The following is a 25,731-nucleotide window of genomic DNA, read 5'->3' on the forward strand; positions in this document are numbered from 1 at the left end:
GAAACAGCACACCAGCTCGAAGTTCCTTGAAAGTGACTAACCAGTAGATATTAACTAACAATTTGCATAATCCTGTCCTCTCACTACCCACTGCTTTGGAAGTGAGCAACTCAGAGTGAGTTGCTGCCTCCAAGTCTGCCAGGTTTATTTACTCACAATGACTGTAAAGTCAACAAGTAAAGCACACCAAATTTTCTGTTACTGGCTGCAACAGTGACCACCCGAGTCTTCATGCACTTCACCACCTCCCCCTAATAATACAACATCCATATACAGTCATGGAAACAATGATTAGACCACCCTTGCTTTCTTCAATTTCTTGTTCATTTTAATATCTGGTGCAACTAAAGGTACATTTGTTAGGGTAAATATAATAACAACAAAAATATCTCATAAGAGTTTACTTTAAGAGCTGATGTATAGCCATTTTCCATGGTTTTCCATCAGTAGCTATGGCATTGTACTGCCAAAAACAGTGCTTTTAGGCATTCCACGTTTTTTGCTTTTTTCTGTTTCAGTCACATGATACACACAGGAGTTAGTACTGGTTCATAACCATTGTTTTTGATGACTGCAGCCATGCATCTTGGCATGTTCTCCACCAGCTTCTGACATTGTTCTGCTATCACAGCAGCCCATTCCTGTTGCACTAATTCAAACTAATTTGCTTTGTTTTTGGGCTTGTGGTTCTCCATTTTGTATTTGATGATTTCCATAGGTTTTCAGTTAGTTTTAGATCTGGTGATTGAGCAGGCAAGGCATGGTTCCAATGATCTGGTTCTCCATCCCAGCTTTAACTGATCTTGCCATGTGGCAAGGGAAATTGTCTTGTTGGAAAATCCAGTCATTGGAGGCAGGAAAGAGTTTTCCAGCTGATGGAAGAAGACTGTTTACAAGAGTAGTCCTGTACATGACCTGGTACATTCGCCCTTCACACAATTGCATTTGCCCTGTTCCACTTATACTGAAACAACCCCAGATCACCACTGATCCACCCCTATGTTTTACTGTAGGGGCAAGACAGTCTGGTTTGTAGGCTTCTCCAGGCTTCCTCCTAACCAGTGAGTTGGCTGGAGTGGGCAGCAACTGAAAATTGGATTCATCACTGAAGAGAAACCACTCTAGGCCTTTGCATGTGCAGTGCTGCTTATGACATGAAATGTCCTCTTATATACCCTGGGAATACAATTAAGCTTAAGCATTTCAAATAGGATATAAAATATTAAGTAATCAGTTTAATTTTTTGTCGTGTTCATTGTATTCTTCAGGTAATACACATTTAGTGGTACCAGGCATTGAAATAAACAAGAAATTGAAGAAAACAAGGGTGATCTTATAATTTTTTCCATGACTGTATTTGCTGCTAATATGACTGATGTTACCATTAGCTTTAGTCATATACCCACAGGTCACAGCAGAGCTCTGTGGAACCTCTAACACTGAGGGCTTATCAAGACCATTTTAAAACCAATAAACAAATACTGGGTGGGTGTTCATTTTGCCCACTATGCTCCAGTGCAACCTATACTCAGCTGGTGTCAGCTCTTTATATCTGTTTGCCTCTGTGCTGCCCTCTCTCTGCTGTGTACTCACTTCTGTTGTATACTGCAACTCAGTAATTAACTGCAGCAATGTTATTGAGACAGCGCTCAGAGATTCCTCAAAGAGACCTCTTGTGTTATTCCCATCTAATTAGACCTGACGTGTTTAGTTAGATATACACTACCAGTCAAACGTTTGGACACACCTTTTCATTTAATGGTCTTTCAAAGCAAAGGGTTGCTATTTTGAAGAATCTAAAATATAAAACATGTTCTGACTTATTTCACACTTTTTTGTTTCCTACATAATTCCATATGTGTTCATTCATAGTTTTGATGCCTTCAGTGAGAATCTACAATGTAAATAGTCATGAAAATAAAGAAAAAACATTAAATGAGAAGGTGTGTCCAAACTTTTCACTGGTAGTTTACCTTTAACTCTCTTGGCAGTAAATCAACGCTTATCATTCTCTTATTGAGAAAATGATTCTGTCTCAAGTGCTTTAATCATTTCTGTCATTAAGCCCCAGTGTGCAACTGTAAGTTTCAAATTTCATGAATTATCCTGTGAGGAACCTATGTAAGCATAGCAATTATAGCAGTACAGATGTGGCTAGTATGAACTGTATCTTACTCCAAACAACAAACATCATCATCCTCAGATCATTCCAGTAGTGGGACAAAAACTGTGTAAGGGAGACATGGACTAAATGTTGTGTTGCTTTGGTGTGTGTGTGCGTGTGTGTGTGTTTGCTTCCATTGCAGAGTTTTTCCAGAATGATCTGGGAAAGAGTGGTTTGAAAGCATCAAACAATAGGTGTGGTGTCACACACTCGACTAGCACAGAGGATGGAGGGCTGAGTGTGTGGCATAGAGCCACAGTCCCCATGTTTATATGAGAACATCAATAGGAGAGGAGATGGTGTGACTGGAATCTGTTGTTATCATTGGGCAAGACTGTACCACTGTTTGGAACAGATAGGGAGCACAAACGTGAAACAGGATGACAGACATTTTCAGTTTGATGGGTTTAACTGACCAATGTGTTGATGAACCCTTTGAAGTTTGAATGGAAGCTGATGGATCATTAAACTGATTAGTTCATGTGATTCTAATAATAAAGCAGGAGATTACAGGAGAAAGGACAGTAGGATGTAACTGAGGGAGAAATGTGCCGACTACCACTGGCCTGTCTGAACTCAGAGTCTGACAGATACCTGGAACCCCATCAAGGTTTGTGTTTTATTAAAATTTAGAGGTGTGATGACTGTTTAAATTTCACCGTTTGTTAACTACCCTATTTCTAAGATTATTTTTCAATAATTTTTTTGATGAAGTGAGGAAAACAAGAGAGATGTGTAAGATTGCATTTTTTACATTTTGTTCTGTGGCTCATTGGCCACAATCTTTTTGTAAGATGACAGGCAGCTTTCAGAAAATACAACAGCAAAAAAATCATTTTCAGTGTCATTAATGTTCCATTGTTATTACAAGATTCAAACCTGCATATTGTCAACAGAATGTTCTTAAAATATCCATTTAGATAAATGTAGCTTGTTACTCTGCCAACGAAAGTGACAGAATTATTTGACGATCGTCGTTGGTTGGTCTGTCTGTTAGCAACATTACTCACAATGGGATTAATGGATTTAGATGAAATTTTCAAGGACTGTCAGAAATGACACAAGGACCAAGTGATTAGATTTTGGCAGTGATGCAGCTTATAGTCTGGACCCAGGGATTTGTTAAAAGATTTCTGTATCATTGCAAGATAGCGGCACAGCTTCAATGTAACCATGACTACAGTTGAACACTACGTTAGCTGCTTGCTGACGGTCACACGATTGTGATCTGACTACAAATAAACCGCTGCGGACCACAAACTTTATAAAGATTTTATCCGTTGGAAATCATACAGTGACTGAGCAGCCATGACGTTGTACTGCGCTCTCTGAGTGCTTTTCTTGTTTGTTATTACTCCGCTAAGGAGACAAAGCCTCGGTGGAGTTACGTGGCGATCTGCGGTGGTTTGTCTGTCTGTTAGCAACATTACTCAAAAACGGATTTGGATGAAATTTTCAGGGAAGGTCAGAAATCCCACAAAGACCAATAGTCTAAATCCACAGATTTTTCAGCTGTCAGAAATGATACGACGACTGAGCAACCTTGGTAGAGTACTGCGCTCTCTGAATGCTTTTCTAGTTATTCTAAGTTATGTACATTATGGCAGTCCTGAGTTTCCAATGACTCCTATTACTCTGAATTTTCACTGATGAAATTATTGAAACCAATGTGTCTTTGTCACAAAAACAGTCGTGCATTTTGGTTCTTTCATACATTTATTATAGATCTTCTGGAAATATGACAATACTGTGGTAGTTCTGGACAGATTCACTCCATCCAGACAGACAGACAGACAGACAGATGTAGATTCTGTGTAAAGGCCTGGTAAATTTATCTGCATCAGATCCATGTGTGTGATACCACTGATGTAACTAAAGTAAATATGCCAGGTTTAGCAAGTAAATCAGCCCCACTTACCTGCTGTGGTTTAAGAATTCAGTGCTTGTTTTCCTGACTCCCTGATACCTCAGTAAAGCTGGCGTCATTTTGAAAGTACCTTTACATGTTCCTTTAATTGCCACCGGCTCCAATAAAAGACTCATACTGTAACTCTCTTGCATACATACGGTCTATATTCATGAAATATATTTATAATTTAAATATGTTCCACAGAGACTTATTTGTTAAAGATTATCCTTTTTGGCATTTTTGCTTTTATTAGACAGTGACAGTCAGATACTAAGAAAATGCTGGGAAGGAAGAATGGGGTATGGTATGCAGTAACGTACACTGTAGATTTGCAGGGGGTACAAGGGGTGGCACAGTGGGGCAGTAGGAAGGTCCTTGGTTGAAATCTTGACCTGGGGTCTTTCTGTGTGGAGTTTACATGTTCTTCCTGTGCAGCGTGGGTTTTTACCGGGTTCTCCGGCTTCCTCTAACAGTCCAAAGACATGCTGAGCGTAACTGGTGATTCTTAATTTTCCATAGGTGTGAATGTGCGTGTGTTTGGATGTTCTGCTCTGTGGTGGAATGGTGATGTCTCCTGCCCTCAGTCTCACTCCTTACATCCTCACTGAGCCAACTGGGTCACCCTTGACTCATGGGTATTATTGAGCTTTCTGCTGCCACCCTGCAAGAAGAAAATCAGACCAGCTAACTCACTGCTGATAACATGTGGTAGCCGGTGTGCCCTAACCACTTGGCTATCAGGTGGCCCGCATACAGACTTCTTGCAGAGTAGAAACTCTAACTAGAGTTAGCTCTGAGTAACTGAGGATGTATACCTCCTTTCTGTGACAACACAACATGGTGATTTTTCAGGAAATTAAAGAGGAAAGTGGCCGAATGGGATGAGAGATAACTCATGTAACTTTTCCACTTGCACTGTTTATGTACTCTGCATGTCTGGCAGCTTGAGTTTCTCTCTCTGAAATGTGTTTTCTTTTTGTCTCTCTCCCCTTAAACAACTCCGCCTTTGTGAGTGCTTAAACTAGGTTAAATCAACAAATGGTTGACCACAAGTCCCTGCACACACATACTTGATTTTTAGTGCAAGCATGGTTGTCAGGTTGTTTACCTCTTTAAATTAAAAAAAAAAAAAAGATTAGTTCCTTTTTACACAGAGTACAATTAAAGCAATACTGCTTTCCACAAAAAGAGGATAGTTGTACTGTCAATTTAGTTTTACAATAATTATCTGTCAAGTATTCTTTCCATTCCTAGTGATTTAGTTTAGCTCCACCACCTTTTCTCCTCAGCAAAATGACTGCAGCCCTCAGGAATATCTCCCTTTTGTTAAATTTCCTGTCAGAAGAGGCTGCTGAATCTGATTTCCTGTTGGAGTGAAACATTTCCTGTGCTGTGGGAGGGGGTTTTGGGCAGTCGCTTTGTAAAGGTCTTTCAGCTGTTTTAAGAAACAGGATACAGGACACTGGATGGGCCATGGCAGGAAAACACTGACTTCAACTGACAGAAGTTATCCGCTCATTTAAGCCGCAATAACAAAACACTGCTTCAGGCTTCAGACTTGAAATGCTGTTCAAAGGCCACAGAAACCAAATGAATTAGCCGAGCAATGAAATACTGTTTTTGTCTAAGCATTGAAAAGATGTTAACTGAAATCATGCAGTATGTTGTTTCAGGTGACCATTGGGGTATTAAGTGTAGTCACAATAACTGGTACAGTTGAATTCAAAAACATCTCTTAAATGGCAGATCTGTGTGACATTAGGGGTTCCCTTAACTTGCCATACCAATGATGCTTACTCTATCAGATATACATTTAATTTAGTTCAATTTGGTTTCCACTATATAACGCCAAATTGTAACATGTTGTCTCTGTGAAATGTGCTACCACAACCAGCATGCTATTTAAAACAAGAAAAAGGTCCCAACACTTTGTCTTTTTGGTACTGTTCTCACTTGTCAATGTGTTTCTCATTTTTCTGATGTGCTCTATTCTGTGTGCTTCAATTTCAGTCGGTTTCCTAAAATGTCCTTATAATTTAGAAATTCCATTTTAAAAGCGTATTAGATCATTGTTAATTGCTACCACTGTGGCTAAAGATTCTGCACACACAATAATATTTACAGGCACACCTGCATCAACAAGTTTTTTTACTCTGATCATGGTCAGATATTCAAATCTGGGAGCATCCCTTTAGTCCAGTGGTCTAAGGTGTGTCACATGTCCAATTGTAATCCCCTGGATTAATTCCCAATGCAACATCTGGTGCACAGCACCAAGCGTAATCTCTCCCCATGCTTAAGAAAATATTAGGAGGATATTCAGGTGCAGAAAACTTGTTCTACCAGGTGGAAATGAAGTTTGAGATGCACGAGAAAAAACTTGGCCCACCAGTCTGTCTTGCTGTGGTCCTTGTAGAGTTTTTAATTTATTTTTTTCTTCTATGCTGCACAGGGAGTCCATCCCGAACTCTGTCCACCATGTCTCTGTCTGTTCGCCCAGTCAGACGCCTCACCTCCAGATCCATCACTAGGAGCCAGAGCTTCGCTGGAGTCAACACCTACGACAAACAGTACAGGTACACCACACATGTTGCAGGAAAGGACACTCAGAGAGCGCAGTACCCCACAAAGGCTGTTCATTGTCAGAAAGGCAGCATTTGTTTATTAGTTATTGATTATCAGAAATTGATTATCATGGATAGAATGGGGCCATTTAATATAGATGTACCCATAAACAAAATTGCGCTGAGTACAGGTGTGTGTTATGCATGTGTACATTACGTATGGATACCGAATCACATGACCTAAATATGTAGCGGGCGGTGGGAATTGATGGGAGTTGGAAACACTCCCACAATTTAATCAATAAGTCCTGATGATTCCACAGTGGTGGATTTGTAGTAGGATCTCATGTGATCATCAGCAGGCAGCTGACGTAGTGTTCACTTGTTGTCAAAGTTACAGTGACGCCGTGCCGCTATCTCGCAATGATACAGAAAGCTTTAACAAATTCGTGGATCTAGACTATAACCGCATGACTGCCAAAATCGAATCACTTGGTCCTTGTGTCATTTTATTATTTGTAGGGAAATATAATCACGTGTTAGATTAATGCCAATGGGGAATTGGTTTCTAATTTATATTTACCATTTGACCAGCGAGATGTTTAGATACAAGATTACTATAATAACACTGAAGCTCTTTTTGACGTACATTCGAGAAGAACTTCAGAACAGATTTAAAGGGGAAAGTTAATTATTTATAGCTAGGTAGCTGGAATCAATACAATTTCGCAGATGAAATGTGAGGAATAAACTGTGAAAGCAACTGAATGTACATGTATGTACATTTACTGCTACACCAAGACAACAGCTTCTAACTGTAACAACAGTGCATGCTAAGACATGACAACAAGACATAAACAAAACTGGCACTTGAGAGAGGTTGACTGAAAGACGAAAGCACAGTATTACCGTATATTATTGTGTTTTATCACTTTAATACTGTGTTTTGAGATTAATAGATGCTTAGATCGCAACCTGAAAGCAGTGCCTAATTTGGGTGGTAGGCTGATTTGGAATTTTGTGAATTCAACTGTTGCAAAGACAGCTGTTTGGGAAGGTTCAACATGTTGTCAGTTCACTTAAGTTTACTTGTGTGCTCACTGTGATGATGGATAGGTTGATGAATGGCTGGAACTGAGGTGGACAGCCCTCTTTGCAAAATGCTAGGTCAGGGAAGGAGCTTTTTTTCACTTGTCAGTTGTCACTGAAGAAGTCAAAATGGTTTTTCAGGTGATGAACTTTTAAAGTTATTTTTGCACAACATTAGCTAAAGAGGGCATCTGACATTTGGAGGGAAATCAGATGCCTTCAGGGAATCACACTTAAAATGATTTCTTAGTAGTTTGTGGAGCAATGCAATAGTACAGTATTGTACCATTTCATTTGCATATGTGTAAAATATATTAGCCTCATCCATTAATTATTCTGTAATAATTTAATGTAATAATAATATAATAACAATGAATAAATGACATTTCTTCACTTCAGACAGGTGAGCTCCCACACACGGTCACTGTTTGCCAGCTACATTTGAAGGTCCTCGTTTGTAAACCCTTTCAGGAAATGAATTGAGCCTAAACTGTCTTTTGAATGCATCTTTTCAGTTTTTCAGATTTGTTGGATTTTTAATCTGTTGTGATCAAACAGGGAAAAAATGTAATTTTTTTAATATTTTCTTGAACACCTTTTCTTGACCTCATTGAAAATTTTAACTCTCATTCACTTTTCTCTACAGAGTAATGAGACTCTCCAATAATTAATATAATCTGGGTTTTGACAAAACATTGGCGAGTAACTAGCTTAATCAGTGCTGAATATTATTTACTGTAAAAGTCTGATATATTTACTAAAGACAAAATATTTGTCTGAGATTTCCATTTCATAGCAGGACATTTCAGCAGTATCATTATTATGTGTATATATCTATTATAGTATGTCGCCGCTCTGTTTATTACAGTAATAAGCAAAATATGGCAACAGGTAGCAAAGTAACAATGAAAACACAATTTATTGTATCACAGGTTGCATTAGTTAGAGAAATTTGAAATATTGACATCATCCGTGAACTGTGAATGTGTTGCATATGGATGATCTTTCTCGCCTCAAATACGACTCATAGTCAACCAGATACTCAACTCTCAGTCGTCCAGTATGTGCTTGGCTAGGTTGGACAGTTTCAGTGGTTTAATAATTTGGGCCACTGGCTAGCTCTCTAATCTGCGACCACATGGAATCTGTGCGAATTCCACTTATTGTCACATATTAAATTTTCTCATCACTTCTCAATACCAATATACACCGATCAGCCACAACATTACGACCACTGACAGGTGAAGTGAATAACATCGATCATCTTGTTATAATGCAACGTTCTTGCTGGGAAACCTTGAGTCCTGACATTCATGTGGATGTTTGACATGTACCACCCACCTAAACATTGCAGGTCGAGTTTGATCAAGCTTATCAATCAGATGTCAATCAGATATTTGTGTTGTTACAGGAGCCTCTCAGTGTTCCCCACTCCAGGTCTCAGCAGGAAGCCCAGCAGGGCCAGCAGGATGTTTACTATGTCCACAAAGTCCAACCCACCACCCAAAGTTCCTCAACCAGAGCGACTGAATGAAGTCTACGAGGCGCTGAAGAACGGCCTTCAGTGAGTATACTGCTGCTCTCTCATACAGAGAGCAGCTCGACTTTCATGAAGGATCGTGTCTTTGACAGAAATGACACTTACATTTTAACTGTTATTTTTGCAGTTGTCAAGTGTAATGTGCTCTTTCATTGTATTACTAGTATAATGTGGAATATCTGACTGATTTAGTGAAATAATGTTGCAAAGGCCCTGTTCTGTGTCCATCCATGTACAAAAAATGTCCCAAATTTGGCATTGAAACAACTAAATTCTGCGTGTTTCATTAATGTTCAGATGAGGTTGAAAGATCCTATGAACTGGTTAGCTGAACTTTCTACAACACTGACAAAGTGAAACAGTGAAGTACAGACAGCGAAACATTCTTAGTTTTTCAGCCTTTCTGCTCTTCTTATTAAACTAAATAATTTATTCTCCATAGCTTTTTAATTCAAAAGAATTTTCTATTTTCTGTCAGAAGTGTTGGATACTTTGTGTGCAGCACAAGTAAATAACATAAGGTTTTGCAGAGGGCAGAGTTAAAATGTCTTTTTCTCTACATGGCCACATATTTCAAAGGCCCCACTTACTTATAGTACTGTGTGTGTTTGTGTTCCCTCAGGTCTTACCTTCAGGTTCATCAGACTGATTTGGACAGCCTCAGTAGACAGATGAAAGAGTCAAAGAGGAACTCCAGACTGGTATATTATGATGTTTCACTGTTTAGCTCAGAAGTTCAAGTAAAAAGCAGAAACTAAAGATGTCAGATACTAATGCTTTGATGTTTTCTGCCTCTGCAAGGGTTTCCTGTATGAAGTGGACAAGGTGAGCTACTGCAAATTCTTCAGCTGTTACCAGAACTTAAGTGGGAATTTAATATGGGTTTCTATTGGAAAGGGGTCTTGATTTTCAATTTTGACAGTTTTTTAAAAATGGTTGCATTTTGGTGAGATGCTTATCACCGCTTATTACCTTTACGGCTAGATTTTTAATTAAAAACATTTGTGGCAAGTATTTGTGTGTTGTGTATGCTGTGGCTTGCATCAGTCAGTTCACCCCATGTACATGTTTTTAGTAGACACCGGTCTTAATTTTTTTCTGCTGATCTCAGCCTTTAGCTAGGTTTGAATGGACATTTTGTGAAAACAGTTCAGTCAGTGTGACTTTTAGCAGACTAGTAATTCTACTTTGCTTTTATAGCAAGTGAAGGTAACTGAGAGGTACATAAGACGACTGGAGTTTCATCTCAGCAAGGTAAGACCATAGTAAGTGTAAGTAAGTGCCATAAAACAGTCCCCTGACGTTTTGCTTTGTTCTTGGATTACTTTTTTGTATATATTTCTGATTAGTTACTTTTTGTACACAAGATGGACAAAACAAAAAAACTTGTCATACAACCAATTGGTTTTACTGTAAAGATCATTTTATCTGTGTTTTTGCACAATCTACAATTCTATAATTTCATTCAGCAGATATTTTTATTTTCTAAAGCATCGTACACCTGAGAACAGATACAACACAACCAAGGTTCTAGCCAGGAGAAAGCAACCTGGATAAGTGCCATAAAACAGTCCCCTGACGTTTTGCTTTGTTCTTGGATTACTTTTTTGTATATATTTCTGATTAGTTACTTTTTGTACACAAGATGGACAAAACAAAAAAACTTGTGATACAACCAATTGGTTTTACTGCAAAGATCATTTTATCTGTGTTTTTGTTGATACTGATTGGCGTTTCAAATAATTGATTATTTATTGGTGGCAGGCCAGTGTGGGTGAGTTTATGTATTTGATAAAGCTCTATTTATACAGAATTGAACAGAAGTGAGCAATATCACCTACATTTAATATATTTCAAAACTGTATTACATTACAGTGATTGATAAAAAGTTAAGGTGACAAGTAGAGTATCTGCTCTTCAGTAAAGTTAAAATCCTTTATATGTATTTGGCCCATGTGAAACAAGATGGACTGACGAGGAAGACATAGCTAGCCAGGAGAAACACTGTTGTATTTCCCTCACAAACAAATCCACAAGGCAACATGGGTATCTCATGACCTGAAAACAGAGAACCAAAACAACCATATTTTCATCAGCAACAAATTCAAGATGTCATTTCAGGACGTTAGGGTTTGTAGAGGTGTAGATGTTGGCTGAGACCACCACTTGGTTATAGCAAAGATCCAGCTTACACGGAAGAAGACTGAACAACAAAAAGTATACAATGTAAATCTTCTCAAGGATCCCAAAAGGCAAAAAAATATTTAAACTCAGCCTAAAAGCTTGCTTTCAAGCCCTCGAAACATTGGAAGAGGTCACAACAGTAGAAAGTTTTTGGGATCAGATAAAGATAGCTTGGATATATGGTCAGACTCCCCATCGAAAGAAGAAATCAAAAGACCGATCAAAAATCTTTAAAATGGGAAGGCAGCCAGCCCAGACAACATTTCTCTGGAGGCCCTGAAAGCTAGCCTTGAACTAACTGCTGACACCCTACATAAACTCATCACAATGATATGGGAAACTAAAGAAATACCGAACAACTGGAAAGAGGAATACTTACTAAAACTCACAAAGAAAGGTGATAGTCATGAGTGCAGAAAACACAGAGGGATCAAATTGCTTTCTATTCTGAGAAGAATTCTAAGAAGAGTCATCCGTGAAAGGCCAAAAACAGCTGTAAAACTGAGAGACAACCAAGCTGGCTTCGGAAAGAACCGCTCATGCATTGAAGAAATCACCACTCCTAAGGTTATAGTCAAACAGTTCTTCTCTGTATATACATTTCATACACTACAAAAATATTTGATAGTCTGGATAGAGAAATGTAGTATGGCATTCCACCTAAACTGATCAATCTGGTGCAAAAACTGTATGAAGGTACAACATGCAAAGTGGTACAAGGGGGCCAGCTGCCCCAAGCATTTGATGTGAAAACAGGAATATGTCAAGGATGCTTGCTGTCTCCTTTCCTCTTCCTGCTGGCCATTGATTGGATATTTGGAAAGACAACAGAAAAGAAAAGGAAGAGAATCCAGTGGACACTTTGCCAACAACTGAATGGCCTAGATTTTGAGTATGATATTGCCCTTTTGGCACCTAACGGATCCCAGATATAGACTAAACATCCTCCAACATGCTTCAAGTGAGCAAGTACATTAAACGATGCAACACTTGAAGAAGTATCGTCATTTACCTATTTAGGAAACATCATTGATCTAAATGGAAGCACCAAGGAGGATATGAAAATCAGAATCCAAAAAGCCTGAGCAGCATATCATAAGCTTAAAAGTACTTGGAAGTCAGAAGCGTTCAGAAATAAAATGAAAATTAATGTCTTTAGCGCAAATGTCAAGGAAGTGCTGCTGTATGGACCAGAAAGTTGGAAGTTAACATTTTGTATAGTGCAGAAATCCAGGCATTAAACAACAAGTATGTATGACAGATCCTTGATATCAAATGGTTTAACCACATCACAAACCTTGAAGTCTGGCAAAGAACCAATCAAAAACCCACAGCAAATTACAAACAGAAAATGGAGGTACATAGGCCACACTTTAAGAAAAGACCAAGCAAATATAGCAAAAACAGCTTTAAAATGGAACTTACAAGGGAAAAGATTCAGAGGAAGACCAAAAACATCATGGCATAGGGACATGAGGGCAAAAACCAAGAGAGGTGGATACACATGGAAACATATGGAAAGACTGCTCCAGGACAGGACAAATGGAAATGGGTGGTGGATGGCCCATGCTCCACTTGGAACTGAATGCCAAAGGAAGAAGAAGAAACCAAGTGCTTATCTATTGGACCATTTGACCAGCTAACGTACCTCGATTGAGCTGCTCTTAGTGTGTAAAAGCAAGTGAGGCACCAGCCTCTCTTTAAGAATCTTTATGATGATTCATGATAATGTTGAACTTGATTACATCATTATTTGACAAATTTTAAGCTCACAGGTTCTCTTTATACTCTGTATGTAACATTACTTTTGGACATCCTTCCATATAATATTACACACTATATTACCACTGGCTGCTGCAATTCAGGCTCATTAGTTTTCTCAACATAAACAGAATTTCTAAGTATCTTTGAGAATGTTCTCTGATTACAGCCCAGGTAGCGTAACTTCAGCAGTGTTGTAAAAAATACATACTGTAGACAGTGCTTCCTGAGGCACTGATTGACTTACTGTCCAGAACCAGTGTAGTTCTGACGTTAATGATCAACTCCCCACTTTTGTGAAGCTGTTTTTGTGTGTGTGTGGGTGTGTTTGTTTTTGTGTATGAGAAAAATATTAAATGTATGACCTTTTTCCCTCTTTTCACAGATTGAGGAGCTATATGAAGCCTACTGTCTGCAGAGGAGACTCAGGGATGGAGCCAACAAGATGGTAAAGGCATATACAGCCTCTCCAGGAAGTAAGGAGGCCAGGGAGAGTTTAGCAGAGGCCAATAAAGGATACAAAGAGTACACAGAGGTAAGAGGAAGAGGACAGATGCGTGGAGGGGTAGAGTGAAAAGTGGATTAACATGGAGTAGAGAAAATGGAAACTGTGTTCTTCTTCTACCCTCTCTGTAGAACATGTGTGTCTTGGAGAGTGAGCTGGAGAATCAACTTGGAGAGTTCCACATTAAGATGAAAGGTAAGATTACTGATGCACTGATGTACTGTTTGGCCCTTCCACTTAAAACTGCCTGGTCCTCAATTATTACAGAATGAATAATCTATAGTTATGGGTTTAAGTACCATGGTGCACCATGGATCTTGCACTGTGTTTTTTATTAAACCATTTGATGTACAGATATTACATTTTCATAATATAGGTTGATGGAATGGTGATAAAGTCCAAAAATATGAAGGGAGAAACACAATGAATGTTTGCAAACAGCTGCAGAGTATCTTGAAATTAAGCAATTAAGTAGAGCAATCATGCTTTGTGGCATGTAGGAAAAATCAGAGCAGGCCTAGTTGATTCTGATTTTATATCAAGATGGCAAGATTAAATGTGTTGAATGATTTTGGAAGAGGGTTATTTTTATGACATTGATGGCAGGAGCTCCAGTCACCAAGACTGGCTAGTGATTCAAGAGGAACAGTTACGAAAGTGACATTTGCATTTATCTGTGGTAAAGACATTAGTAAATTCAGCTAGCCGAGAGTGTCAATGCAGGACATGATGAAACTTTTATCAAGAACGGTCCGTTGATAGTTAGCTGTCATGAATTGTGTCCACTTGTCCTCCTCAGAGTGGAGGGTCACTGAATCAGTGCAAAGGTGTTCTGAGTGATCAACTTTACCCTGTGATGAAACATTTCTATCCTGATGGGAGAGCTCTCATTAAAGATGACAGCGTCCCCATCCAAAGGACACGAGGGGTCACTGAATGTTTGATAGAAATTATGTGAATCATGCTACATCAAACATCTATGGCAGATGTTTTCTTCCTATACAGACAGTGCTCTCCCTCAATGTCATCTATGGACCAAATAATAAAATATCTTTTGGAAAAGTGCTGTTCCATCCCCCCAACAGAGTTCCATAGACTTGAGAATCACTGCCAAGTCACAGTTAATTTGTTCTCGTAGCACATGATAGCCCAACATCTAACTATGACATGTTGCTTTGTTCTTAATAGGAGCCATATTATGTTTATTTAAAGGCTCATGCTTTTGTTTTTATGGGGTTACAAGTATAGTTTTTCAGACTTTACTGTCTATAAACCACAATTCTTTTCTCAAACTGCATTGCACAGCACTTCTTCTCACCCTCTGTGTGAAAATCTCTGTATTAGCTCCTGTCTTCTTCAGGCCCCTCTTGAAATACCCAGGCTCTGATTAGTCACCTGATTAGTCACCTCATCTACAGCTGAGCACTGGGCTTGCAGCGTAATGAATTCAACTATAGTAGCTTCCTTGTTTGTTTTAAACATACAGCCACAACTTAAAAAGCATATTTACTGGTTGTGAGCTTGAGTCTCAACATTGGCAAAATGGGACTTCCCAGTCTATCTGAGTACCTGTTGCAAAAATCCAGCAATTAACTGTGTCCAGCTCAGGTAGTCTCACCGCATGTAGGATTTGGGTACAAGCCACCTCTCATTTCAGTCAGCTTTATCACTGAAAGCTGGATGTTTTTCCAGTAACATCTGTATGTTATTGTATTCTTCACTATGGGAAACAACAACCCCTCAATCAGCAACCTATCGCACTGAAAATCTCAAGTTTTGCTGAGGATCTGAATCATAAAATAAAGCTTAGGTACTGCTGAGGAATAGTGGGGAAAAAATCATTTGCTTCTCTTATTTTTAGCTTCATCTTCTTTTGGAAGTTTGTACAAAGGGAATTTTCCACTTGTACTTGAAAAGAAAAACAGCATCTATTTAACAAAGTGATCCCATTGCCCAAACTCTTCTACAATCTGGACTGCAAACAAGGCAGTTTTGGAGTCAGTGTTTTCTGTGGGAGAGTGTAACTTGTTAACATCACCTTGAGACTCTGTAACTTTGACATCTTTTCACATGCCACACATGCAGAAAAACAGTTATATTACACAGAAAGGAAAGTTAGAAACCCAAAAAACACACTATGGGCTCTGTAATTTCTTACCCATCTCGTATGTGCACCTGCTTCCTATAATGGCACCTTATTCCCACTTATAATTTTATTTTGTTTAAGTTTCACTCTATGCATGAATGCATATTTCGTTCAATTGCACTTCTTATTTATACTGTAATATATTAGTATTTGTGAGAAGCTGATTGCTAAGTCTGTTTCTTTTCTTTCAGGTCTGGCTGGATTTGCTAGATTGTGTGCTGGTGACCAGTATGAGGTTTGTCTGTTAGTCTTTCTCAGTTCAATTCAATTCAGTTCAATTCAGCTGAATTCAGATCAATTCGGATCAAAGGGGCTGTATTTGCGTGGACGTTTCAAGAAACAGTTTTGATAAAATGCTGTTTGTCCAGATATTTGGACAGTATACAATATCAATATGAATATCAATGCAACATTACATATATATATATATATATATATATATATATATATATATATATATATATATATATATATATATATATATATATATATGTATATGTATATGTATATGTGTATATGTATATGTGTGTATATATATATATATATATATATATATGTATATATATATATATATATATGTATATGTATATGTATATGTATATATATATATATATATATATATATATATATATATATATATATATATATATATATATATATATATATATATATATATATATATATATATACACAGTAATTCTTTTTGTTTTGCGTATCACTGTGTGTGTGTGTCCCCTTCCAGATCTTTATGAAGTATGGTCGACAGCGGTGGAAACTCCGGGGGAGAATGGAGCTCAATGCCAAACAAGTGTGGGACAGTGAAGAGATGGTGTTTTTGCCACTCATTAATGACTTCCTGTCTGTGAAGGTTTGTCCCTTTCAATGTCTTTGGTTATCTTTTTGATTATGTTGGATTTATTTCTGTTCATGCTTTGCTGTGATTTTGGTCAGTAAAATCATTCAGCATTGAAATACTGCTCCTGGTAACCAAACACACAACGTTGTCCTTTACTGGCGTTTTTGAAGGCTATGTGCATGCTTCAGCATTCTAGACAGTCTAGTTTATCTTTCACTTTTGTGCACCGTGAATTAAGTATCCTGTACTGCAGTGTCTCCATGGGGACAATAATGTTGTTACTCTGCAAAAGACAACAGTAATTTGACAGTGATTGACCTACTGACAGCAGCAAAACAATGGTAGCATGATCAAATAACTCAAATAATATGTCTGTGGTTTCCCAGGTGACAGAGGTGAAGAGCTTAGCCAATCACGTGGTTGTTGGAAGTGTTTCCTGTGAAACTAAGGACCTGTTTGCTGCACTACCCCAGACAGTTGCTGTGGATATTAATGACCTTGGGACTATTAAGCTAAGCCTTGAGGTCACCTGGAAGTAAGCTTTGCCAACTATCCTGGTAGTGTACTGAAAATTGTACTGATCTTTATATGTACTGGAATTTTGGTTAATTGAGTCAGTGAAGATTTATTCAGAATTTGACTGAAATATTATATTTGATGTTTATTTATCTCATCTCTTGTCTCTGTCTTTCCTACCGTCTGTTCCTTTTTCTCTTTAATAGTCCATTTGATAAAGATGACCAAGGGTCTGTTTCAAGCACTGTCAACAAAGTACCGTCTGTCAGTAAGAGATTTTCAACAATCTTCAACCAGAGTCCACCAGACACACCGTCTTTACGTGAACAAGCCTTCTATGTGAGTTCTTCTTTATTCTGTTTGTGTTCTGTTCGGAAAAAACCTTTGCCTGAAGCTTTCAAAGACAGTGACACTGGAATATTGTATATAGTATCCAAATGTGTGCGTAGCAGACAACTGAGGAGGGAGTAGACCTTTTTTGACCAACACGCTGATGAATTTAGATTCTGGCCTTATCTGATCTGGCAGAGTTTCTGTAGATTCCTGATAAAAGGTACCTGACCTAATACGACTGGGAGAAGCTAAAAATGTATCCAATTTCTCATTAAATAATTACCTAACCTCAACACATTTCTGGTCTGAATTCAGATCTAATGATTTAGAACTCATCTTGAGTAGAGCATTTTAATTTAGCCAACAACCATGAGTTGCTAGCCATTCTGATGCAATTGTTTCACTTGTTGCCTTTTTGGTGTAAAGTCTCTGCCTCGGAGTCTGGCCAGACGGCAGCCCTGGCCGCTGCCGGGCTTTTTCAGAGGCACACTTAGCCAGAGCTGCTCCTGTAGTGACAACTCGCCAACAAGAGAGTCCCCTGCAGTAAGTCATGATGAAATCGAACCCCACAGACTAGAAACCTTGAGCCCACTGGTGCATTAGTGATGTTAGTGTAGAACAAGCCCTCCTCTCCATTCGTCAGACGGCAACTGAGATCTTCATGTCTGAATGAGTACTCTGGTCATTTTTCCAACAATGTTGTGATGGCAACCATTTGCAGTGATATGGAACTTACTGACAGTTCCATATCACTATTAAGACAAAATGCGTTTGAACATCATGCATCATGTAACAGACTAACACACACAAGTGACAGTACTTTCAGTTGTGTGAAGCAATTTGGGGAAAAATGATTCTACATTTCAGTATCAATATTGGTACAAAACTGTCGCGCAAAAGATACATTTTGAGTGCTAAAAATCATAAAACAACTTTGTTATTCACTATTCCTAAGAATTTCAAATATATTACAAATTAAATTGTCTTTAAAATTAAAACTTTATTACAATGTACACAGAGTCTGATAATTAGACTCATCAACAATTAAAGTAATCCAGGTTTAGAAGTCAATATTAGATAGGATCTATATAAATATCACCAAAGTAAGAGAACTGCACACATTTACATATGTGGAACACAGCAGTAACTTCATGAATTACTTATAACCTTAAACTCTCCCTGACATGGAGACAGGATCAATCATGATCTAATGGCAGCTCACACCTTGTACTTTTCTTCACCTCACGCAGGTGAGCTGTCACACGCAGAGCTACAGTCGTTGAGCTACAGTTAAGTCCTTTGTTGGCTCCCATTCAACAGCAGGAACAAGAAATCTGCTGCTATAGTGTTTGGTCACATTGCAGTTCTGCACTCATATGACACTCATCAAGCTTTCAGGGCTGTTAAAACCTCCAAACAATACCTAGCGTGGTGGTAAATCACAATTCTGTGTCTTGGGTCAAAAACAGTGAGAAGTCCTACATTGTCTAATTTGTGCCACATTAGCATGAGCATGCAACTGTCAAAGTGCCTCTGCATACAGTCTCATAGTTCCTCTCAGTCCTGGTTCTGTCCTCACTGGTTTCAATGGTTTAGTGTGACCTCTTGTAAAGTGTAACACCCTTGACCCTATTATAATAATGTGGTGTACTAAATGTTATTTTATTATAAATATTTCAAGCTGATGACTGAATGACATGTATGCTGCCACATCTGCTAGCAGTTACAAGAATAAAAAGATAGAAAATGGGGGGCTTATTCTTTGAAACTTGTCAGTTTGTCCATGTGGTATTTTTTACCTTAGTGATCATCACTGCTGACATATCAGTTTTCTGTCACTTGACCTTGCACAGTGTGTGCAGTCTTCCACAAATAAGGTCACTGAAGCAGAACAGAGAGGAACCAAGCAGAGTTAAACACTACTGTTAACTAAATAAATACAATTAAGGACTTGTATCTGAGCTTTCCAGATTGTTGAATCTGATGTACCAAGATTATTCAGAAGTCATCAAGTGTAGAACAAATCATTTGAACAAATTCGAACAGCCTGGAATAAGTAACTGACAGCCAAATGACAGACTCCATCTTCATACACAGTGAAAATAATCACGGCGGGCAAAGTGTGTCAGCTGTGTTAACCAGCTCCATTGATCCATTGCTTCCTCATCTGTCTGTTAAAGTGATGACATTCTGTCATTTAGACAAATTTCACTTTTACATTAATGTTCTTCACAGCTTCAATCAGACATACCCACCGAGGTGACAGAAGGAGTGGCAGTACATGCAATATTTGTCATATGTCATGTGAGACTGGACAGTACATCAAGTCATGTGTAATACATAATATTGCACTTATAAACTAAAGACTACATCTAACCTACGAGCAAGTATATCAAAGTGTGAAAACAATGAATAGCCTAGTTTATTTATTATATTCTAAACACTGAAATGTCTGTCTACATGAGATGATAGTCTAACTAGTACTTTATGGACAGTAAAATAGAAATATCCCGACAACCGTGACAGAGCTCAGGACTCTGACGAAAAACTTTAAACTGCAGCTTGTAAACTGTGAATCACTTCACACAACTCACAGTACCATCTATTGTGAGTCCGTGAGTATTACTGCATGTAGTTCAGCTTCGTGCAGTCTTTTTTTGTAACAGTGATCTGATCTTTGGGGATGCACAGTAGCTTGGTGGTTAGGACTTTACCCTTGCAGCTAGAAGATCCCTGGTTCGCATCCCTGCCTTCCTGGGATCTTTCTGCATGTTCTCCCTCTGCATGCGTGGGTTTTCTCCGGGTACTCCGGCTTCCTCCCACAGTCCAAAAACATGCTCAGGTTAATTGGTGATTCTAAATTATCCGTACGTGTGAATGTGAGTGTGATTGTTTGTCTCTGTATGTAGCCCTGTGATAGATGGGATAGACTCCAGCCCCCCGTGACCCTAATGAGGATTAAGTGGTGTATAGATAATGGATGGATGGATATCAGATCTCTGTCCCTATCCAAATCCTTTTGCATCATTCCGGTCTTTTAAACAGTGCTGTCCTTTTTTAGAACATGCTACGGCACCGTGAAGAGCTGGAGAATGGAACAGCCTGGTCGAATTCATCTGAATCTTCTGATGACTCCTCCAGTCCACAGCTATCTGTACAAGGGCTACGCAACTCTAAACACCAAAAGGTGAGCCTTTACTGTTATTTACGCCCTGTAGTTCTTTTTTGTACAGTTATGATTATATTAATGACTCTTGCTATCCCTCAGTGTATTTACACAATTATATATATACTAATCAGGCAGAACATTAGGACCACCTGCCTGATATTGTGTTGGTCTCTTTTATGCGACTAAAACTCCTCTGACCAAGTGGGGCATGGACACAGGACCTCTGTTTAGGACATCATAAAGGTTAAAAATAATCAAGTGGCATTTTGTTGTTCGGGGGGGTGCATGGTAGGCCATCTGGATCTTGTGGACTATTAGCTAGAGACTGCACTCAGATTAGTATTGTGGAAGATGTTCGTCTGAGGAATGTTCTTAGGATCGCAATGAATGAGGCCACATATTGTTTTTCAATGACAAACCAGATAAAACGTTATTGCTCTTGCAGTGACAAATAATTTTCATTTGATTTGATTTTATTACATTAATTTTTAGGTTGAGATGAAAAGAAATGTTTTAACTGCTACTGTTTGAAGGGAATACTGCTGTTAAAAAGCACTTTAAGAGATAAGATAAGACAAGTCCTTTATTTCTCCCCACGCCAGGGGAAATTCACACTGTTACTTTATTTACATATACACTTTATTTGTTTAAAGTGTTTGCAAACTAAATGTGATTACATTTTTGTTCATATAGCAATACTTTTAAAATAAAAGTGCACAATGCACTATTTTTAAATTCATTATTTAATTTTAGGTATAATAATGCGACTAATGGTGATTAATCACAGAAGGGGGAAGAAAAAAAAAATCAGGCGATTAATCGCAATTAAAAATTTTAATCGTTGCCCAGCACTAACAAATAGTAATATTTTATACTCAGTTCTCTATTTGACTGGAAGCCATACAAATGTGCCATTTTTTATTATCTATATAATAAATATATACACTACCATTCAAAAGTTTGGGGCCACTTAGAAATGTCCTTATTTTTGAAAGCATGAAGATAAGATAAAATGAATTAGAAATGCAGTCTAGACATTGTTAACATAGTAAACAACTATTCTAGCTGGAAATAGCTGATTTTTAATGGAATATCTCCGTAGGGGTATAGAGGCCCATTTCCAGCAACCATCACTCCTGTGTTCTAATGCTACAGCTGTGTTAGCTAATGGTGTTGAAAGGCTAATTGATGATTAGAAAAGCCTTTGTGGGCAACAGCGATTTCCCTTTCGCAATGATTCTGAGCTGACAAAAACTGAGAGTCACAGTGCTGCTGACCTGTTTCTTAAATTAAAGTAAGAGTTCAGAAACACTCCAAGATTTTTGATGACATTGTGCATTTTTTCAGAGAGCACCCCTAGCACTTTGCTAAAACTATTAACATAGTCAGGTGGGTCAAGAATTATTACTTTCATTTTGTTTTCCTTCAGTTGAATGAAACTTATTGTCAGTAAATATTTGATATCATCAAGAGACGTAAAGGGGCTCATTTTTGAAAAAGCGCAGTCAGGTGGAGCTGGAGGTAAAACTGTGCGTCATTAGCAACAATATATTACTGAGATAATGTGGTTTTAAAAAATATAACCTGTGGGCAACAACAGTAGTGAAAATGAGAGTGGCCATAACATAAAACCATTGGGGACGCCACATTTAAGGGGAGCAGAAGAATGTGAGCAGTAGCTCTCTCTCTGACTGAGATTTTTCAGGCAGGAGGTGTGACCTATTTTAATACAGTACCCCAGAGTCCAACTTAACCTTACAATAATGGTTGCACAATTACCTGTTGAAGCCAAGGGGAACAACTCCATCTACACTATTAGACAGCTATTAATAATAGAGAATATCAGGAGGCACATTGTAGTGAAGCATCCTTAAAGACAAGAGAAAGTAAAATGTCTAACATGCAGAATGTCAAAGTCATGAGAGAGACAATTCAAGACATCTGCAACGACAACAGACATGTCTTTCATTTTACTGAGTAGGTTCCGCCCATGTGATTCAGCTCAGCAGCAAACAAACTTTTGGACTGGCAAGCAAAAATTGACACACATTTTAATCACAACTTTCTTATATTTGCATTAAAATATGTTTTGAATGCAGAGTCTATGGTTGTCCTCTCAATTGATTTTTTCATTGAAAAACCAACAGAATTCTGAGTTCAGCCAAACTATCCTTGCTTTGATTTAAAAAAAAAAAGTCAGGAAGTCATACTGTGAACATCCATAATTTGTTTTCATGCTGCAAAAGGCATAAGTCTGTGGACAGCAAAGCAAAATGAAAGGACTTTGTTTGCTCACTGAGAAATTAGAAGTATGTAGCCTGTCACCTTCAGCTCTTCATCTAACAGCTCACTGGCTGTTTCTTCTTGTTCCATTACTTCCTGCAATGTTTCAAGCTGATCTGCTGCCCCTAAAGAATGCGGAAAGGCACTGTCTTTTTTCGTACACATATTTTTAGTGAATCATACCACTAGTAAGTGGGAAATGTACTCACAAACACATTGAAGTTTCCATAATTAAAATCAGCTTGTGCTTCACCAGTCATAGCTGCAATAGTAGTAAATATTCTGTTTGCAACAGCTAGTTGCAGTAGAGTACATCCATAGAGCTGTGTGCTACTAGCTTAAGCAAGTATTCTTCTGGGAATGTCCCCTCAGATAACCGATTTATTATATTGCAAATATGTAAATATTGCAATACTTTCACTATTTTGCCATAGGTTCAGTCACCGTTGAGTTGCCTTGATTATTCACAACCTCTACCACTGTACAGCTGACCTGCTAAGCAACCACTAAAAGCTACATGTCCAATCTATAGTGTCCATGTCTGTCTCTCTCTCTGTCTCTCTCTCTCTCTCCAGGCAATGTTGGTGACACCTGAAAACCCCCCAGGTGTCACAAGAATTATCTCCCCACAGCCTGACATTTCATTTTGCCCAAGATACTCCTTTTCTTCATCACCAAACTCCAATCACAAGGTCACCACCGTCACTGAAGTTCCCAGCACAGCAAAACACCAAGAAGAGAGCAGCAGGTAGTGTTTGAGTTTGGTGTTTTTAGTAGAATTTGTCTGAATTGTACTCTACATTGTCAAAAGTTAGCATTTTGTCCAAATCAGATGTATAAACTGATTACTTATGACATTTGCCCATTAGAACACAATTCAAATTAAATGACTGGTATGCAGTGTGTTTTAACCGATGCTTGGACTAATTGCAGGGACCAGGAAAAGGGGACGATCACTGTGATATCAGAACCTGACACTGAGAAAGAGGCTGCTAGGAAACAGTCTCCCATAGCAACAGCGGATGCGGTGACCAGCAGCCTTACCTCACACCCTTACTCACGCTCTCTGAGCCATATTAGTGAAAGCAGCGCTGATGGTGTTGTGTTGACAGACAAGTCAGCTGATGAATCAGGAGAGGTGATGTCTCCGGCCTCTGGCATCTCCATCAGTGACATTGAAATGGAAATGCCCAGCAGAACTCCTGAGCCACCCTGCTCTGCTGCCACAGACACTGACATGTCACCCAGGAGGCCCTGTGTCTTAGAAGGAAACACAACTGATGATGTCACAGATCAACAACTAATCAGAAAGAAAAAGGATGCATCTACCTCTGTCCTTACGCTCTCCTCTCCCAGCACTGAAGGAGAGGATCGTGACACTCTGGAACAAATGAACACACTTCACCTCCTAGACAGCGGGGAGGGGACATATATAGCCAGGCGAGTGCCAGTGGAAGAGGATGTGCTGGGTGCAGGAGCAGATTGTCTGTTCAGAAAGGGTGATAGTCTGGTGGACAATCAGCTGGAGGATGCCCTGGGAACTGTAGTTTCCTCTCTGGATGATTATAGAGGACAATTCCCTGAGTTACAGCTACTGGAACAAGAGCTGAAGCTGCTGCAGGTTACACTGAAGGTGAGAATGAGGGCTGTGGAAGAAACAAGAAAACTGTTTCCAGGGGTTGTTAGATTAGCCAAAAACTGAGCTCAAGTAAAAGTAGTTGCTTTATGGAAACAGGTCGTCAGGTTTACTTTCCACCTCTTGAATTTCAAATAGCTGTGACTGTGATTAATATCTTTTATGTTTCTAAATGGTCCCCACTGAATATACAGTCTTTAGCACAAGGTTAGTACTGCCACTTCACAGCTAGAAGGTCCTGGGACTGGAATCTCAGCCTGGTTTCTTTTTGTGTGGAGTTTGCATGTTCTCCCTGTGTGTGTTCTCACCAGGTTGTACAACTTCCTCCCACTGTCCAAAGACATGCTGAGGTTAATTGGTGATGCTAAATTGTCTGTAGGTGTGAACGTGAGTGTGCTTGGTTGTCTGTCTGTCTGTCTGTGTGGGCCTGTGATAGACTGGTGACCTGTAGGCAAGACTGAGAGAATGTGCAAAGCTGTCGTCAAAGCAAAAGGGGGCTGCTTTGAAGAATCTAAAATATAAAACATATACTGTTTGCAACATAATTCCATATGTGTTCTTTCATAGTATTGATGTCTTCAATATTAATCTGCACTGTAGAAAATAATTTAATTTAATAAAACCATGGAAAGAGAAGGTGTGTCCAAACTTTTGACCAGTACTGTGTGTTTGTGTGTGTGTGTGTATCCTGTCTAATGGCTAATGTTGGCGTGTGTTTCTGTGTGTGTGTGTGTGTGTGTGTGTGCGTGTAGGGTGGCAGGCACAGCCGTTCACCCAGCGTGGCCAGCCTCACCGTGGAAACAGCTCTGGGCAGCTTTGATTTCCTCAACACATCCGAATGGGAGGATGAGGAGGAGGAGAAGAGTGACAAGAGGAATCGAAATGTCAGGTCAGTGCAGACACACTGGAATTAAACTAATTTTGCACTCTTCACACTGAGAACAAATGTTTCACACTTCACACTGTTTTCGTGGTATGTGATTTGTCATGAACACATAGCAACACATTGAGTACAGTCTTCATCAGTCCGTTAAAGAAATGGAATGACTTAAACATAGTTGATATAATTTATTGCA

General features: G+C 38.8%; 1 protein-coding gene across 3 annotated transcripts in view; it reads left to right on the top strand.

Annotated features, from left to right (window-relative positions):
* The window catches only part of ripor1 (RHO family interacting cell polarization regulator 1), a 62,942-nt gene that overhangs the window by 25,415 nt on the left and 11,796 nt on the right, over positions 1–25,731 (top strand). For 2 of the 3 annotated variants that reach the window (XM_023281410.3, XM_023281409.3), the window contains exons 2-16: positions 6,526–6,649; positions 9,138–9,290; positions 9,889–9,967; positions 10,068–10,091; positions 10,467–10,520; positions 13,597–13,746; positions 13,848–13,911; positions 16,054–16,097; positions 16,605–16,730; positions 17,105–17,253; positions 17,441–17,573; positions 20,629–20,754; positions 23,595–23,767; positions 23,953–24,652; positions 25,408–25,544. In XM_023281410.3, the coding sequence (XP_023137178.2) occupies positions 6,552–6,649; positions 9,138–9,290; positions 9,889–9,967; positions 10,068–10,091; positions 10,467–10,520; positions 13,597–13,746; positions 13,848–13,911; positions 16,054–16,097; positions 16,605–16,730; positions 17,105–17,253; positions 17,441–17,573; positions 20,629–20,754; positions 23,595–23,767; positions 23,953–24,652; positions 25,408–25,544 (2,210 nt within the window). In that variant the 5' untranslated portion in view covers positions 6,526–6,551. Of the gene's footprint in view, positions 1–2,520; positions 2,775–6,525; positions 6,650–9,137; positions 9,291–9,888; positions 9,968–10,067; positions 10,092–10,466; positions 10,521–13,596; positions 13,747–13,847; positions 13,912–16,053; positions 16,098–16,604; positions 16,731–17,104; positions 17,254–17,440; positions 17,574–20,628; positions 20,755–23,594; positions 23,768–23,952; positions 24,653–25,407; positions 25,545–25,731 lie in introns of those variants that run through there. The other variant, XM_035953416.2, reaches the window with a different exon arrangement.

Source organism: Amphiprion ocellaris, chromosome 3, assembly GCF_022539595.1.
Source record: "Amphiprion ocellaris isolate individual 3 ecotype Okinawa chromosome 3, ASM2253959v1, whole genome shotgun sequence".
Classification (NCBI taxonomy): domain Eukaryota; kingdom Metazoa; phylum Chordata; class Actinopteri; family Pomacentridae; genus Amphiprion; species Amphiprion ocellaris.